This window comes from Ranitomeya variabilis, chromosome 3 (assembly GCF_051348905.1).
Source record: "Ranitomeya variabilis isolate aRanVar5 chromosome 3, aRanVar5.hap1, whole genome shotgun sequence".
NCBI classification, from domain to species: domain Eukaryota; kingdom Metazoa; phylum Chordata; class Amphibia; order Anura; family Dendrobatidae; genus Ranitomeya; species Ranitomeya variabilis.
In genome coordinates, this window is record NC_135234.1 from 137,298,070 (window position 1) to 137,316,787 (window position 18,718).

Sequence of the window (18,718 nt, forward strand, 5' to 3'; positions counted from 1 at the left end):
TAAACCACTGTTTGGGCGCACGGCTGGGCTCGGAAGGGAAGGAGTGCTATTTGACTTTTTGAATGGAAAATTAGCTCCAATCATTAGCGGACACCATGTCGTGTTTGGAGAGCCCATGTGTGCCTAAACATTGGAGATCCCCCACAAGTGACACCATTTTGGAAACTAGACCTCCCATGGAACTAATCTAGATGTGTGGTTAGCACTTTGAACCCCCAAGTGCTTCACAGAAGTTTATAACGCAGAGCCGTGAAAATAAAAAATCATTTTTCTTTCCTCAAAAATTATTTTTTAGCCAGCAATTTTTTATTTTCACAAGGGTAACAGGAGAAATTGGACCCCAAAAGTTGTTGTCCAGTGTGTCCTGAGTACGCTCATACCCCATATGTGGGGGAACCACTGTTTCGGCACACGTCGGGGCTCGGAAGGGAAGTGGTCTGTGGGCGTCATGTTATGTTTGCAGAGCCCCTGATGTGCCTAAACAGTAGAAACCCCCACAAGTGACCCATTTTGGAAACTAGACTCCCCAAGGAACTTATCTAGTTTTGTGGTGAGCACTTTTTACCCCAAGTGCTTCATAGAAGTTTATAACGCAGAGCCATGAAAATAAAAAATAATTTTTCTTTCCTCAAGAATGATTTTTTAGCCCGCAATTTTTTATTTTCACAAGGGTAACAGGAGAAATTGGACCCCAAAAGTTGTCCAGTTTGTCGTGAGTACACTGATACCCCATATGTGGGGGTAAACCACTGTTGGGCACACGTCAGAGCTCAGAAGACAAGTAGTGACGTTTTGGAATGCAGACTTTGATGGAATATTTTGCGGGTATCATGTTGCGTTTGGAGAGCCCCCAATGTGCCTAAACAATGGAAACCCCCCAATTCTAACTCCAGCCCTAACCCCAACACACCCCCTACCCTAATCTCAACCCTAGCCCTACCCCCAATCCTAACCCTACCCCTAATCCCAATCCTAACCCTACCCCTAATCCCAACCCTAACCCTATGCCTAATCCCAGCCCTAACCATAATCCCAATCCTACCCCTACCCCTAACCCTAATCCTAACCCTACCCCTAACCCTACCTCTAATCCTACCTCTAACCCTAATCCTAAACCTACCCCTGATCCTAACCCTACCCCTAACCCTAATCCCAACCCTAACTTTAGCCCCGAACTTAACCCTAATTTTAGCCCTAACCCTAACTCTAGCCCAACTCTAACCCTAATGGGAAACCGGGGCAGGGGGGAGATCAGTGGGGCAGTAGTAAGATCAGTAGGGCAGGGGGGAGATCAGCGGGGCAGGGAGGGGATCAGTGGGCTAGGGGGAAGATCAGTGGGGCAGCGGGGAGATCAACAGGGTAGGGGGGTGACCAGGGGGCAGGGGGTGATCACTGGGGTGGGGGGTGATCACCGGGGGCAGGAGGGGGTGTCAGGTGCTGGGGGTCTGAGGAGATGCAGCAGATAGATGGAGGAGATGGAGCCGGCAGCAGCCTCAGTGGGGTGATCAGGGGTTGATCACCGGGACAGGGGGGAGGTAGTGGTGGTCGGGGGGCATGTATTCAGATGGCAGGGAGCGGAGGGGAGTACCTGATGGCGGTGGTGATGATGGCGGCGGCAGCGATCGCATTGAGTATGTGACAGTGCAGCAAGCAGGCACCTCGCTGTTCAGCTTCCACAGACAGCACGAAGCTGGACAGGGAGGCAGCCATGTTTTCTCCATCCCTCCACATCTGAATGGAGTGCTAGCATCACATGGACGCTAGCTCCAATCAGATCTGGGGGTGGTGACAAAGTGGTCACCAGAGCGATCGATCGTAGCCAAGGGGGGCAAAGCCACCCCACTGAGCTCAAGTACAAATCCCCCTGTACCTGAAGGTCGGGTGAAATTTCAGTTAACCCTTTCACCCAACCTGCAGGAACACGATCCCACCATGACACCACATAGGCATCACAGGTCGGATTGGCACCGACTTTCATGACGCCTACGTGGCATCACAGGTCGGGAAGGGGTTAAAATTACCGTTGTCTCAGGTAGGCATTAGGAAGCATTCACAGTTCATTTACGAGGCACATATATGTCAGTGGTCCAAAATGAAAAAGTAGAAGAGTTGTAACCGGCACTGAATAAGCTGTATGTTAGGACACAATTTAGTATATGATCTTACTTGGAGTGGACCCGTAGAAGCGCCTGAGCGCGAAACGGCCGTCGCTGAAGATGGATGGTGAGTGCTGCAATTTTTTCTAACTTTGGCTGAACATATATGTCAGTGCTGGCTCACCTGAATAGATCACAGTTCATTCTGCTGCAGCAAATTTTATACACAGATGAGGTACGTTCCTACCAGTCTCTGTACCGCTTTAGGCCAAGCTCCAGCAGCTTCCAGCGCCAAACAGAAATTTTCAATTCCATGCACAGTTCACCCTAAACAAGATAGAGCTTCCACACGTTACTCTGCTGCTCCAACACACGGACTGCTCAGCTTTCCTAGGTGACCCATGCAGTCTCTCCTCAGAGAGAGGCTCGGGCTTGTCTCCTACCTACAGCTCATATTTTGGCTTGTCACGCACCAGCTACAACACACTGCTCAACATTCAGCAGACTGAATAAGGTGAACACTTAACCTGGTTATATGCAGAGCTAGCCAGTTGATCTAATCATTTCTAGGAGAGTTATGAAAATTGTAGGGCACATGTAGATTTGTCAAAAATATGTGAAATGAAAATTATATTTTAAAATAAAATTGCAGAATGTGAATAGAGCAGACATCTCCTTTCTAAACCTTGAGCTGTTACTGAAATAATCTATGATTGATTAACTCCTTCCTGACATGTAACGTATAAGTACGTTACATCTCAGGTGCAGGTATTAGAGCTCTCCACGAGCTGAATCCACAACGTGCACCTGTCTCTAAAGGTACCTTCACATTAAGCGACGCTGCAGCGATAGCGACAACGATGCCGATCGCTGCAGCGTCACTGTTTGATCGCTGGAGAGCTGTCACACAGACCGCTCTCCGTCGACCAACGATGCCGAGGTCCCCGGGTAACCAGGGTAAAGATCGGGTTACTAAGCGCAGGGCCGCGCTTAGTAACCCGATGTTTACCCTGGTTACCAGCGTAAAATGTAAAAAAAACAAACAGTACATACTTACATTCGCGTCCCCCGGCGTCCGCTTCATGAACTGACTGAGCGCCGGCCCTAACAGCAGAGCGGTGACGTCACCGCTGTGCTGTACTTTCACTTTCACTTTACGGCGCTCAGTCAGTGTGGGAAGCGGACGCCGGGGGACGCGAAGGTGAGTATGTAGTTTGTTTTTTTACTAACCGCGCTTAGTAACCCGATATTTACCCTGGTTACCAAAAAAAAACAAACAGTACATACTCACCATCTGATGTCCGTCAGGTCCCTTGCCGTCTGCTTCCTGCTCTGACTGACTGCCGCCGTACAGTGAGAGCGCAGCACAGCAGTGACGTCACCGCTGCGCTCTGCTCTCACTGTACGGCGGCACTCAGTCAGAGCAGGAAGCAGACGGCAAGGGACCTGACGGACATCAGATGGTGAGTATGTACTGTTTTTTTTTTTTTGGTAACCAGGGTAAATATCGGGTTACTAAGCGCGGCCCTGCGCTTAGTAACCCGATGTTTACCCTGGTTACCCGGGTGCTGCAGGGGGACTTCGGCATCGTTGAAGACAGTTTCAACGATGCCGAAGTCGTTCCCCTGATCGTTGGTCGCTGGAGAGAGCTGTCTGTGTGACAGCTCCCCAGCGACCACACAACGACTTACCAACGATCACGGCCAGGTCGTATCGCTGGTCGTGATCGTTGGTAAATCGCTATGTGAGACGGGGCCTTTACTGTGGCAGCCAAGGCCTTCTTAATTCCCCATTAGCACCATCTTTGTACTTTTGTGAAGTCCAGCTTGGGACAAAGATGGTTAATTTGATCTTTCGAATGATCATAAAAAAAGTTTCCTAGAAAAACTAAAATATGTGACAAACTATTGCAATTTTCGATAATATTTACAAAAAATAAAAGTTTAAATTAGTATAGCTTGCATTGATCTATCAAAATCTTACATTATTTAACCCATAAAGCAGGCTCTGTAAATAAGCAGTTAAATGCTATTAATACTGTTTTTCATTCACTTCATGTTTCCCTAAAAAGACACTAAAAGCGATCAAAAAAATGTACTAATGTAACATCAAATAAATGATGCCTTTCAATGCCTTCTTGCAGCTTTGAAAAATACAAAAAAAATATGACACTTGGAAGAAAACAATTTCTTGTTGTTTTATGCCTGTATTGTCTTCATTTTTTATGTTTACAATGTCTTTCCTTCTTTATCAAAAGGAGACTTCTTTAATGATCCTATTCCTGAGGCAGACCTATTTATTATGGCCAGAATTATTCATGACTGGACAGAAGAAAAATGCCTTGCACTGCTGCGGAAGATATACCAGTCTTGTAGACCCGGTGAGCTCATACTCTGTAGGAAAATGACAATGTAATAGACAAGAAAAACTAAAGGCAGATACAGTTTCTAGTGTAGATTTTTTTTAAATCATAGGTTCATTATCCTTAACAAAAATAATAAAAAATATAACAATTAAAGGGAACCTGTCACCCCCAAAATCGACGGTGAGCTAAGCCCTCCGGCATCAGGGGCTTATCTACAGCATTCTGGAATGCTGTAGATAAGCCCCCCCCCCCCCCGATGTATCTTGAAAGATGAGAAAAAGAGGTTAGATTATACTCACCCAGGGGCGGTGACAGGGGTGACAGGTTCCCTTTAGCAAAAAATTATGTGAAATCTCTATGCTATAAATGTCTGATAGATGGGGGTCCCACCTTTTGGAACCTGCACTTATTTTGAGGAGGATCTGTCTCACGCTGCTGGGAAGGGAAAGTAGGCCAAAACGTGTAACTCTTTCCATTCATTTCCATGATAACGATGAAAATGGAGTATTAAGATATTGGTGTATCTTATTTAGATTTTAATATGACTTTTTACATTTTCATCTTATACCGTATATCTAATATTTTTGGATGAGCCACATTCTTTAGTGCCTTGTCCATATAGTGTGCACAATTATTAGGCAACTAGATGGTGGCACGATTCTAACGCATCGGGTAATCTAGCGTATGTATGTATGTATATAGCAGCCACATAGTATATAGCACAGGCCACGTAGTATATAGGAGCCATGTAGTATATAGCAGACACGAAGTCTATAACACAGCCACGTAGTATATAGCACAGCCACGTAGTATACAACACTGCCCACGTAATATATAACACAGCCCACATAATATATAACACAGCCCACGCAGTATATAACACAGCCCATGCAGTATATAACACAGCCCACGCAGTATATAACATAGCTCACGTAGTATATAACACTGCCCATGTAGTATATAGCAGCCACGCAGTATATAACACAGCCCACGTATTATATAACACAGCCCAAGTAATTTATAGTACAGCCCACGCAGCATATAACACAGGCTACATAGTATATAACACAGCCCATGCAGTATATAACACTGCCCACGTAGTATATAACAGCCCACTTAGTATATAGCAGCCATGCAGTATATAACACAGCCCTTGTAATATATAGCACAGCCCAAGCAGTATATAACACAGGCCACATAGTATATAACACAGCCCACGCAGTATATAACACAGCCCACGTAGTATATAGCAGTGTGGGCACCATATCCCTGTTAAAAAAAATAATTAAAATAAAACATAGTTATATACTCACCCGCCGTTGTCCAGCGAAGCTGTCCCTATGCGCGCGCTGCTGCTGCCAGCTTCCGTTCCCAGAGATGCATTGCGAAATTACCCAGATGACTCGCTGTCAGCTGTCAGGCAACAGCAACGTGGGATTTCCAGGACAGACAGACAGACAGACAGACGGAAGTACCCCTTAGACAATTACTGGTATATAGTAGATTTGTATTTTTGATGATTAATTTTATTATTGAACAACTACAGTGCCGTCAGTCAGTCCAAAATGTTACTAGACCTGAAACTTCAATACTTAATCTATTTCAACCACCGACTGTAAATAAACATCGGCACTTGCTGGGCTTTTGAACTATCAGCATTTCGACAGAGAAAAAAGGCAATAGCTTAACAGACACCAAAACCGATTATGTGGCCATAGGTCAGCGGATCGAATTCCAAAACCAAGCCATGAAAATGGTGACCCTTCCCATCTGAGCTTTTCACTGTGCCTCAAAAGTAGTTTTCGACCATATATGGGGTATTTTCGTACTCAGAAGAAACTGTATAACAAATTGTACTATTTGTTTCCTCCTAATATAACTTGAGAACAAAGTAACATTTTAATGGAAAAAAGTATAGGAAAGATATATATCTATATATCTTGGTACCATGTTAGCCAGTGGATAGAAAAATATTTAGAACTAGATGGTGGCCCGATTCTAACGCATCGGGTATTCTAGAATATGCATGTCTACTTAGTATATTGGCCAGCCACGTAGTATATTGCACAGTCCACGTAGTATATTGCCCAGCCATGTAGTATATTGCACAGCCCATGTAGTATATTGCCCAGCCATGTAGTATATTGCCCAGCCACATAGTATATTGCCCAGCCACGTAGTATATTGCCCAGCCACGTAGTATATTGGCCAGCCACGTAGTATATTGCCCAGTCACGTAGTATATTGCCCAGCCACGTAGTATATTGTACAGCGATGGAGTATACAGCACAGAGCCACATAGTATACAGAGTTAAAATAAAAAATAAACATACACTCACCCTCCGAAGGCCCATTGAAGTCCTGGTCCTGTGCGCGGTGCAGGCGTCAACTTCCGGTCCCAGGGTGTGATGACGTCGCGGTCACATGACCGTGACGTCATGGAAGGTCCTTCTCGCAGGGCCTGTGATCACGTCGCGGTCACATGACCGTGACGTCATGGAAGGTCCTTCTGGCGTACCATCATTGGGACCGGAACCTGCCGCTTGCATGGAGCGGTCACCGTAGCGTCGCGAGGAGCGTGAAAGGTGGCAGATGGTGAGTACAGCATGTTTTTTTTAATTATTATTTTTAACATGACATATTTTTACTATTGATTCTGCATAAGCAGCGTCAATAGTAAATAGTTGGGGACACACAGGGTTAATAGTAGCGGTAATGGAGTGTGTTACACCACGGCCCGTTACCGCTGCCATTAACCCTGTGTGAGCGGTGACTGGAGGGGAAGGGGATTATGGAGCGGGCACCAGGCAGTGACTGCAGGGGAGTAGGGGAGGGACTAATTGGACTGTGCCCGTCGCTGATTGGTCGCGGAAGCCATGACAGGCAGCTGCCGAGAACAATCAGCGACTTGGATTCCATGACAGACAGAGGCCGCGACCAATGAATATTCGTAACAGAAAGACAGAAGGACAGACAGACAGACAGACGGAAGTGACCCTTAGACAATTATATAGTAGATTGAGAGTGCTCAGTGGTTGATACCTTTTAATGTCTAACTGAAAAGATGGTAACAAATTGCAAGCTTTCGAGACTACTCTGGTCTCTTCATCAGGCATAGACTAATAGAAATTCTGAAGAATCACATATTTATGCACAACACAGCACAAAACAATGCCATAGATAAGACAGGTGACTAGTGATGAGCGAACGTGCTCGCTACTACTCGTTACTCGCCCGAGTATCACTATGCTCGGTGTACTCGGCGAGCACCGAGCATTTAGGGGATTATTCGGCGGTAACTGGTGTCTCCACCCAGCATTTTTGGCGGACTTTAGAGACCCAATCACGCTTCAGGGATTGTCTGCCAGGCCATGAAACGCTGCAGCCATCTTTGTTGTGGTCGTGCAGTGATTGGCTTGGCCACAAAGCATCATCCCGAGTAGGGTTGAGCGACTTTCATTTTTTTAAGATCGAGTCGGGTTTTGCGAAACCCGACTTTGTCCAAAGTCGAGTCGAGTACAGTCGGCCGATTATCGCGAAAAGTCGGGGATCGACCGAAACATGAAACCCAATGCAAGTCAATGGGGAAGCATAGTCGGCAGTGAGTGGAGGCCAGGAAAACACCTACAGTGCCCATTTTAATGCCAAAAACATCCATTCTTGTTTCTGAAGCTTGTCAATCTTAATTAACTTTATAATAATAGTTGGGCATTGGAAATTGGGGGTCATTAGGCAAAAGTTGTGGGGGGTAGGGCTGGTTCAAGGTTTTAGTGGGCCCAGGAAACGTGGACTACGTCACGGCGGTGGAGCAGGAAGAGGTAAGTATTTCAACGTTGCAAGTGCTGTGATCCTGAGCAAGCAGGGGGGGCCCACTCGTTCGCATTGGCACTGGCACAGGGCCCCTCAAAGTACAGCGGTGTGTTTGCACGGCGGGGGCGCCTCTCACCGGCAGTGACACTTTTGCGTACTCTGAGGGGCCCTGTGCCTGTGATGTCACCAACAAGTATGCCCCCTACCTGTTAAAGAAACCTGCACTTTCATCTGCACGTTCCCCTTTGTCCCTGTGTAAGGTGGTATAGTATGCGGGAAGGGGAACCTGACTTTCAGCAGGGTCAGATTGTGGCTGTGTAGCGTGCAAGGGGAATGTAGTGGTCTGGGTCAAAGTACCACAAGACTCATGTAGCACCGGCTGGGCAATGGGCAGGATGAGGAGGAAACACTGATATAGGGCCAAATAATAAAGTCGGCTAAATGCAATTCAAAATTGGTAACAGGACTAACCAGGCAGCGTTGCTTAGTTCAGTGGAGGACAACTGTAATGAGAGGCAGACACAGTTAGTAGGCCCAAATAATAAAGTGGGCAAAATAAAGTTCAAAATTGGTAACAGGAGTAAACAGGCGGCACTGCTTTGTTCAGTGGAGGAGAACACCTTTGAGCGGCACACACTGTTAGTAGGCCCCAACCACCAAATTTTTAAAAAACAGCACTTAATGAGAACCAGAAGGTTGAAGCTCAGATTTATACAGTGGAGGACAACACCAGGGAGCGGCAGACACCGTTAGTAGGCCCCAACCACCAAATTTTTAAAAAACAGTACTTAATGAGAGCCAGAAGGTTGAAGCTCAGATTTATACAGTGGAGGGCAACACCAGGGAGCGGCAGACACCGTTAGTAGGCCCTAACCACCAATTTTTTTTTAAAAAGCACTTAATGAGAGCCAGAAGGTTGAAGCTCAGATTTATACAGTGGAGGACAACACCAGGGAGCGGCAGACACCGTTAGTAGGCCCCAACCACCAAATTTTTAAAAAACAGCACTTAATGAGAGCCAGAAGGTTGAAGCTCAGATTTATACAGTGGAGGACAACACCAGGGAGTGGCAGACACCGTTAGTAGGCCCCAACCACCAATTTTTTTTTAAAAAGCACTTAATGAGAGCCAGAAGGTTGAAGCTCAGATTTATACAGTAGAGGACAACACCAGGGAGCGGCAGACACTGTTAGTAGGCCCCAACCACCACATTTTTAAAAAACAGCACTTAATGAGAGCCAGAAGGTTGAAGCTCAGATTCATACAGTGGAGGACAACACCAGGGAGCGTCAGAAACCGTTAGTAGGCCCCAACCACCAATTTTTTTTAAAAAAGCACTTAATGAGAGCCAGAAGGTTGAAGCTCAGATTTATACAGTGGAGGACAACACCAGGGAGCGGCAGACACCGTTAGTAGGCCCTAACCACCAATTTTTTTTTTAAAAGCACTTAATGAGAGCCAGAAGGTTGAAGCTCAGATTTATAAAGTGGAGGACAACACCAGGGAGCGGCAGACACCGTTAGTAGGCCCTAACCACCAATTTTTATTAAAAAAGCACTTAATGAGAGCCAGAGGGCTGAAGCTCAGATTTATACAGTGGAGGACAACACCAGGGAGCGGCAGACACCGTTAGTAGGCCCCAACCACCAAACTTTTTTTTTTTAAAAAAAGCACTTAATGAGAGCCAGAAGGTTGAAGCTCAGATTTATACAGTGGAGGACAATTTGAATTAGGGACTGCAGACAGACTTAGTAGGCTGTCCCCTGTGGACCATGCATCCACCACATTAACCCATTGCGCCGTAATGGACACGTAACCTTCCGTGGCCATGCCTACAGGTCCATGCGTCTGTTGTCAGGTGCACCTTTGTACTCACAGATTGCCAGAGTGCATGGACAATGCGGTCATTTACATGCTGGTGGAGGGTTGGGATGGCTTTTCTCGCAAAAGAAGTGTCGACTGGTTAGCTTGTAGCGTGGTACAGCGTAGTCCATCATGGCTTTATTAATATTAAATAAAATATATAAATAGGCTCTATGAACTTTTAAATAGGTTCCAGGGGTACACGGGCAGCATTGGTGTGGTCAGCGGAGGACGATTGCAAGGAGGGACCGCAGACAGACTTACTAGGCCTAAAATAAATAAAAATAGGCTCAAGGCACTTAGAGTTATCTCGCAGGGGTACACAGGCAGCATTGTTGTGGTCAGTGGAGGAGGATTGCAAGGACGGACCGCAGACAGGCTTACTAGGCCTAAAATAAATAAAAATAGGCTCAAGGCACTTAGAGTTATCTCGCAGGGGTACACAGGCAGCATTGTTGTGGTCAGTGGAGGAGGATTGCAAGGAGGGACCGCAGACAGGCTTACTAGGCCTAAAATAAATAAAAATAGGCTCAAGGCACTTAGAGTTATCTCGCAGGGGTACACAGGCAGCATTGTTGTGGTCAGTGGAGGAGGATAGCAAGGAGGGACCGCAGACAGGCTTACTAGGCCTAAAATAAATAAAAATAGGCTCTATGCAGTTTTAAATAGGTTACATGGGTACACAGGCAGCATTGTTGTGGTCAGTGGAGGAGGATTGCAAGGAGGGACCGCAGACAGGCTTACTAGGCCTAATATAAATAAAAATAGGCTCTATGCAGTTTTAAATAGGTTACATGGGTACACAGGCAGCATTGTTGTGGTCAGTGGAGGAGGATTGCAAGGAGGGACCGCAGACAGGCTTACTAGGCCTAAAATAAATAAAAATAGGCTCTATGCAGTTTTAAATAGGTTACATGGGTACACAGGCAGCATTGTTGTGGTCAGTGGAGGAGGATTGCAAGGAGGGACCGCAGACAGGCTTACTAGGCCTAAAATAAATAAAAATAGGCTCAAGGCACTTAGAGTTATCTCGCAGGGGTACACAGGCAGCATTGTTGTGGTCAGTGGAGGAGGATTGCAAGGAGGGACCGCAGACAGGCTTACTAGGCCTAAAATAAATAAAAATAGGCTCTATGCAGTTTTAAATAGGTTACATGGGTACACAGGCAGCATTGTTGTGGTCAGTGGAGGAGGATTGCAAGGAGGGACCGCAGACAGGCTTACTAGGCCTAAAATAAATAAAAATAGGCTCTATGCAGTTTTAAATAGGTTACATGGGTACACATGCAGCATTGTTGTGCTCAGTGGAGGAGGATTGCAAGGAGGGAACGCAGACAGGCTTACTAGGCCTAAAATAAATAAAAATAGGCTCAAGGCACTTAGAGTTATCTCGCAGGGGTACACAGGCAGCATTGTTGTGGTCAGTGGAGGAGGATTGCAAGGAGGGACCGCAGACAGGCTTACTAGGCCTAAAATAAATAAAAATAGGCTCTATGCAGTTTTAAATAGGTTACATGGGTACACAGGCAGCATTGTTGTGGTCAGTGGAGGAGGATTGCAAGGAGGGACCGCAGACAGGCTTACTAGGTCTAAAATAAATAAAAATAGGCTCTATGCAGTTTTAAATAGGTTACATGGGTACACAGGCAGCATTGTTGTGGTCAGTGGAGGAGGATTGCAGGGAGGGACCGCAGACAGGCTTACTAGGCCTAAAATAAATAAAAATAGGCTCAAGGCACTTAGAGTTATCTCGCAGGGGTACACAGGCAGCATTGTTGTGGTCAGTGGAGGAGGATTGCAAGGAGGGACCGCAGACAGGCTTACTAGGCCTAAAATAAATAAAAATAGGCTCAAGGCACTTAGAGTTATCTCGCAGGAGTACACAGGCAGCATTGTTGTGGTCAGTGGAGGAGGATTGCAAGGAGGGACCGCAGACAGGCTTACTAGGCCTAAAATAAATAAAAATAGGCTCTATGCAGTTTTAAATAGGTTACATGGGTACACAGGCAGCATTGTTGTGGTCAGTGGAGGAGGATTGCAAGGAGGGACCGCAGACAGGCTTACTAGGCCTAAAATAAATAAAAATAGGCTCAAGGCACTTAGAGTTATCTCGCAGGGGTGCACAGGCAGCATTGGTGTGGTCAGCGGAGGACGATTGCAAGGAGTGTCTGACACAGTTAGTACTCACAAAAAATAAATAGATGTTAATGTCTCGCAAAACAACACAAAAAAAGTGTGGCATACTTAGGTACAGGGGTGGGCTCTTCTGCTGAGTTTCTGACATAGTAATTTGGCAGTAAGTATTTACTGGTGTCAATATAGGACACTGACCGAGACTACTTTAACTAGCATCATAGATGTCAACAAATTGGTATTGTCAGTGCCAGGCATTGAATGATGTCAGCGCATATACTAAACATTGGTGGAGCTGTGAGAGATAATTTTGCACGTGGTAGAGCACAGTTTGAGCTGGGGGGGGTGAACTCTCTTGTGGCCGGCGGTACCGTCCCAGGGCCCCTCATGTTACAACGGTGTGTCTGACGTTGGGTGCGCGCCACCACCGGCAGAGACACTACATTGTACTATGAGGGACCCAGTGGCAGTGCCGTCGACCAAAAGCGGGCACACCCACCTCTTCAGACAAACAGCACTCTAACGGGTGCTTGCGCCAAGTGGCGAGACCACGGCCCCGTGGGGGGAGTTTTCCCATTGAGGGAGGTGTAAACATGTCGTATGCTGGACAAACAGCTGCTGCAAATTAAGAGATTGGAACACTCAGTAAGACCAGTCCACAAGCAAGACCTTTTTATAGGAAAGCTAGGTGTCAGCCGGGAAAGGTGGGGCAAAATAATTTGAAATCCAGGAGTGGTTCATTTTAATGAAGGTTAGATCATCCACATTTTGGGTAGCCAGACGAGTCCTTTTTTCGGTTAATATTGAACCAGCAGCACTGAATACTCTTTCTGATAGCACACTAGCTGCTGGGCAAGCAAGCTCCTGCAATGCATATTCTGCCAATTCAGACCAGGTGTCTAATTTGGATGCCCAGTAATCAAATGGGAATTACGGTTGAGGGAGAACATCGATAAGGGAGGAAAAATAGTTAGTAACCATACTGGACAAATGTTGTCTCCTGTCACTTTGAATAGATGCTGCAGTACCTGTCCTGTCTGCAGTCATTGCGAAATCACTCCACAACCTGGTCAAAAAACCCCTCTGTCCAACGCCACTTCTGATTTGTGCACCTCTAACACCTCTGCCCTGTAGCCCCCTGCAGCTCGTGTAAGAACCATCACCGGCGCTGTGTGCTGGGAATGCCTGAATCAAACGGTCTACAAGAGTTGCTTGTTTGGTTGCTAATATTTGTTCGAGGTTCTCATGTGGCATAATATTTTGCAATTTGCCTTTATAGCGAGGGTCAAGGATGCAGGCCAACCAGTAATCGTCATCAGTCATCATTTTAATAAGGCGTGGGTCCCTTTTGAGGATACATAAGGCATAATCCGCCATGTGGGCCAAAGTTCCAGTTGTCAAATCTGCGGTTGTGCTGGTTTGAGGGGCAGTTACAGGCAAATCTACGTCACTTGTCTCCCTTAAAAAACCAGAACCCGGCCTTGCAACTGTTGGCCCAGGAGAAGCTTCCTCATTAAAAAAGTACTCATCCCCATCATCCTCCTCGTCCTCCTCATCCTCTTCGCCCGCTACCGCGTCCTCTACACGGCCCTGACCAGACAATGGCTGACTGTCATCAAGGCTTTCCTCTTCCTCGGCTGCAGACGCCTGCTCCTTTATGTGCGTCAAACTTTGCATCAGCAGACGCATTAGGGGGATCCTCATGCTTATTATGGCGTTGTCTGCACTAACCAGCCGTGTGAATTCCTCAAAACACTGAAGGACTTGACACAGGTCTTGTAGCTTCGACCACTGCACACCTGACAACTCCATGTCTGCCATCCAACTGCCTGCCCGTGTATCCTCCCACAAATACATAACAGCACGCCTCTGTTTGCACAGTCTCTGAAGCATGTGCAGTGTGGAGCTCCACCTTGTTGCAACGTCGATGATTAGGCGATGCTGGGGAAGGTTCAAAGACCGCTGATAGTTCTGCATACGGCTGGAGTTTACGGGCGAACGGCGGATATGCGAGCAAAGTCTGCGCACTTTGAGGAGCAGGTCGGGTAACCCCGGATAACTTTTCAGGAAGCACTGCACCACCAGGTTTAAGGTGTGAGCCAGGCAAGGAATGTGTTTCAGTTGGGAAAGGGCTATGGCAGCCATGAAATTCCTTCTGTTATCACTCACTACCTTGCCTGCCTCAAGGTGTACAGTGCCCAGCCATGACTGAGTTTCTTTCTGCAAGAACTCGGACAGAACTTCCGCGGTGTGTCTGTTGTCGCCCAAACACTTCATTGCCAATACAGCCTGCTGACGCTTGCCACTAGCTGTCCCATAATGGCACACCTGGTGTGCAACAGTGGCAGCTGCGGATGGAGTGGATGTGCGACTGCGGTCTGTGGATGAGCTCTCGCTTATGCAGGAGGACGAGGAAGAGGAGGAGGGGGGGCGAACGCCTACAGCCAAATCTTTCCTTGACCGTGGGCTAGGCAGAACTGTCCCAATATTGCTGTCCCCTGTGGACCCTGCATCCACCACATTCACCCAGTGTGCCGTGATGGACACGTAACGTCCCTGGTCCATGCATCTGTTGTCAGGTGCACCTTTGTAGTCACAGACTGCCTGAGTGCATGGACGATGCGGTCTTTAACATGCTGTTGGAGGGCTGGGATGGCTTTTCTAGAAAAGAAGTGTCGACTGGGTAGCTCGTAGCATGGTACAGCGTAGTCCATCAGCGCTTTGAAAGCTTCGCTTTCAACTAACCGGTAGGGCATCATCTCTAATGAGATTAGTCTAGCAATGTGGGCGTTCAAACCCTGTGTACGCGGATGCGAGGATGAGTACTTCCTTTTCCTAACAAGAGTCTCATGTAGGGTGAGCTGGACTGGAGAGCTGGAGATCGTGGAACTAGCGGTGGTGCCGGTGGACATGGCAGACTGAGAGAGGGTTGGAGATGGTATTCTTGCTGGTGCCCTACATGCAGTGTTTCCTACTACGAACCTGGTGATTCCCTGACTGCTTTGGCCTGGAGACAAAAGCTGCACAGATACTGCAGGTGTTGCGGGAAATGGTGGGCTTACAGTGAGGGAAGGGATGTAGCGTTGCTGACTAGCTTCATTGGCCGAGGGTGCTGCAACCTTTAGGCACGTTTGGTAGTTAGTCCAGGCTTGCAAATGCATGGTGGATAAATGTCTATGCATGCAACTTGTATTTAGACTTTTAAGATTCTGACCTCTGCATAAGGTAGTTGAACATTTTTGACAGATGACTTTGCGCTGATCATTTGGATGTTGTTTAAAAAAATGCCAGACTGCACTCTTTCTACTATCGGATACCTTTTCAGGCATTGCAGACTGAGCTTCTTTAACCGGATGGCCACGCTGCCCTCCAACTGGTTTTGGTTTTGCCACGCGTTTTTGGCCAGATACGGGCCCGGCAGATGGAACCTGTTGTGATGTTGATGCCTGCTGTGGCTCCTCCTCCTCCTCCACTTCAGAATTACTGCCACCTGCACCCTGTTCCCCCAATGGCTGCCAATCGGGGTCAACAACTGGGTCATCTATGACCTCCTCTTCTATCTCGTGTGCAACTTCGTCTGTGTCACCGTGTAAGCCGGTGGTATAGCGTTCGTGACGGGGCACCATAGTCTCAGCTGGGTTTGATTCTGGCTCAGTACACTGCGAGGGCAATGTTCTGGTCTGAGTCAAAGGAACAGCATAGTAATCTGGCTGTGGCTGTGTATCTGTGCACTCCATGTCCGATTCAACTTCTAATGGGCATGGCCTGTTAACTGTTTCACTGTGTAACCCAGGAACGGTATGTGTAAAGAGCTCCATGGAGTAACCCGTTGTGTCTCCTGATGCATCCTTCTCTCTTGTTCTGGGTGAAGAAGACAAGGAAGCGACTTGTCCCTGACCGTGAACATCCACTAACAACGCGCTCCTTTTACATTTTGCACTTTCAGAAGAGGAAGCAAAAGAGCTAGAGGCTGAGTCAGCAAGGAAAGCCAAAAATTCTTGCTGCTCCGGCTTTAAAAGTGGTTTTCCTACTCCCAGAAAAGGGAGCGTTCGAGGCCTTGTGTAGCCAGACGACGAACCTGGCTCAACAACTCGAGACTTAGGTGCTGTACTGCTTTTACCACGACCACCTGATGCTCCACCACCACTACCATCATTACCAGCTGACAATGACAGCCCACGGCCACGACCTCTTCCACCAGACTTCCTCATTGTTTGCAAAACGTAACCAAAGTAACGGTATTTGTTACTGTAAAACAACTTATAAGGTGAACTCTAACTTCTGTAGGATTTATATACACCTTTATAGGTGGCTGACACTGAAAGGAAAACCAGGCCCAATGTTACACACTAGGTTTTCTGTGCCCCAATAATTTGAGACAGATGGCACACACACGACCGGCACTCAAGCAGAAATGCCAATCTTAATATTCCACTATTTTTTGTTTTCAGGGAGAATTTAAAAAAAAATAAAAATTAACAGTATGACACACTAGGTTTTCTGTGCCCCAATAATTTGAGACAGATGGCACACACAGGACCGGCACTCAAGCAGAAATGCCAATCTTAATCTCCCACTATTTATTTATTTTTTTTCAGGGAGAATAAAAAAATAAATAAAAAATGGCCCAGTATTACACACTAGGTTTTCTGTGGCACACAATGAGAGACAGATGCCACACACAGCACTGGCACAGAGGCAGACTTGCCAATCTTTATCTCCCACTATTTATATTTTTTTTCAGGGAGAATTTTCAAAAAAAAAAAAATGGCCCAGTATTACACACTGGTTTTCTGTGGCACACAATGAGAGACAGATGCCACACACAGCAATGGCACAGAGGCAGACTTGCCAATCTTTATCTCCCACTATTTATTTTTTTCAGGGAGAATAAAAAATAAAATAAAAAAGGGCCCAGTATTACACACTAGGTTTTCTGTGGCACACAATGAGAGACAGATGCAACACACAGCACTGGCACAGAGGCAGACTTGCCAATCTTTATCTCCCACTTTTTATTTATTTTTTTACAGGGAGAATTTAAAAAAAAAAAAAATGGCCCAGTATTACACACTGGTTTTCTGTGGCACACAATGAGAGACAGATGCCACACACAGCACTGGCACAGAGGCAGACTTGCCAATCTTTATCTCCCTGCCGTAATCTCAGAAAAGTATATCAGGCAGCTATAAAAAGGACTGCTGCACACAAAAGTGTGGACAAACAAACAAGATAGCTGTGCAGAAAGGAAGGAACAACAGGATTTGTGCTTTGAAAAAAGCAGTTGGTTTGCACAGCGGCGTACACACACAGCAACGCAGCTATCAGGGAGCCTTCTAGGGCAGCCCAATGAGCTACAGCGCTGAGGAAAAAAAATGTAGCTTCCACTGTCCCTGCAAACAAAAGGTGGTGTTGGACAGTGGAAATCGCTACAGCACAAGCGGTTTGGGGGTGAATGTACCCTGCCTAACACTATCCCTGCTTCTGATGAAGCGGCAGCAACCTCTCCCTACGCTCAGATCAGCAGCAGTAAGATGGCGGTCGGCGGGAACGCCCCTTTATAGCCCCTGTGACGCCGCAGAAAGCAAGCCAATCACTGCAATGCCCTTCTCTAAGATGGTGGGGACTGAGATCTATGTCATCACGCTGCCCACACTCTGCGTCCACCTTCATTGGCTGAGAAATGGCGCTTTTAGCATCATTGAAATGCGACTTTGGTTCGAAAGTCGCGTACCACATGGCCGACCCCACACAGGGATCGGGTCGGGTTTCATGAGACGCCGACTTTGCCAAAAGTCGGCGACTTATGAAAATCACCGATCCGTTTCGCTCAACCCTAATCCCGAGTATAAGAGACCTGGCACCGCCCTACTTGCCGCATTCTGCTCCGGATTCAGCCAGAGTAGGGAGAGCTGCTGCCGAGATAGGGTCAGAATCGTGGTTTTTAGAGTTATTGTAGGTCTGCAACTGTTAAATCCACAACTCCTGAGAAACCAACAGTCCTTTTTAGGGCTAATTCGTGGGTCCCGATATTGCAGTGCTAGATAGGCAGAGCACAGCATATCCACATTGGTGCAAGGCCTGTAGGCACGGTATGTGCGTCCATTGCTCCCACTGCATCCCTCCCAAAGCTCCATAACTGTCTGCTTCTGCAGATTCTTTACTATATACCTAGCTGCATTTTTTTTCCCCAAAAATTCACCAACCCCCCAAAAAATATACAGTATGTTCTGTCAGACTGAGGCCTGTTTAAAAATCATAGTTTGTCAGGCATACGTAGCATAGTTGTGTGTGCTAGCCTTGTGCCACAATTTTTTTTGTGTGTTTTAAATTCACCAAAAAAGGCCTCATATATCTGTGTGCTCCAAATTTTGGCATTTTAGGCTGTTTTGCCACTGTTTTTGCTGTCTGTTACTCTACTTATAAACAGCACTATTTTGCAATTTGCAAA

General features: G+C 46.7%; 1 protein-coding gene across 3 annotated transcripts in view; it reads left to right on the forward strand.

Annotated features, from left to right (window-relative positions):
• LOC143815470 (acetylserotonin O-methyltransferase-like) overlaps nucleotides 1-18,718 on the forward strand; it is a 201,420-nt gene that overhangs the window by 138,443 nt on the left and 44,259 nt on the right. For 2 of the 3 annotated variants that reach the window (XM_077294687.1, XM_077294689.1), the window contains one exon: nucleotides 4,354-4,476. The exons of the other annotated variant lie outside the window; for it this stretch is intronic. In XM_077294687.1, the coding sequence (XP_077150802.1) occupies nucleotides 4,354-4,476 (123 nt within the window). The remainder of the gene's footprint in view (nucleotides 1-4,353; nucleotides 4,477-18,718) is intronic. 3 annotated transcript variants of the gene reach the window in all.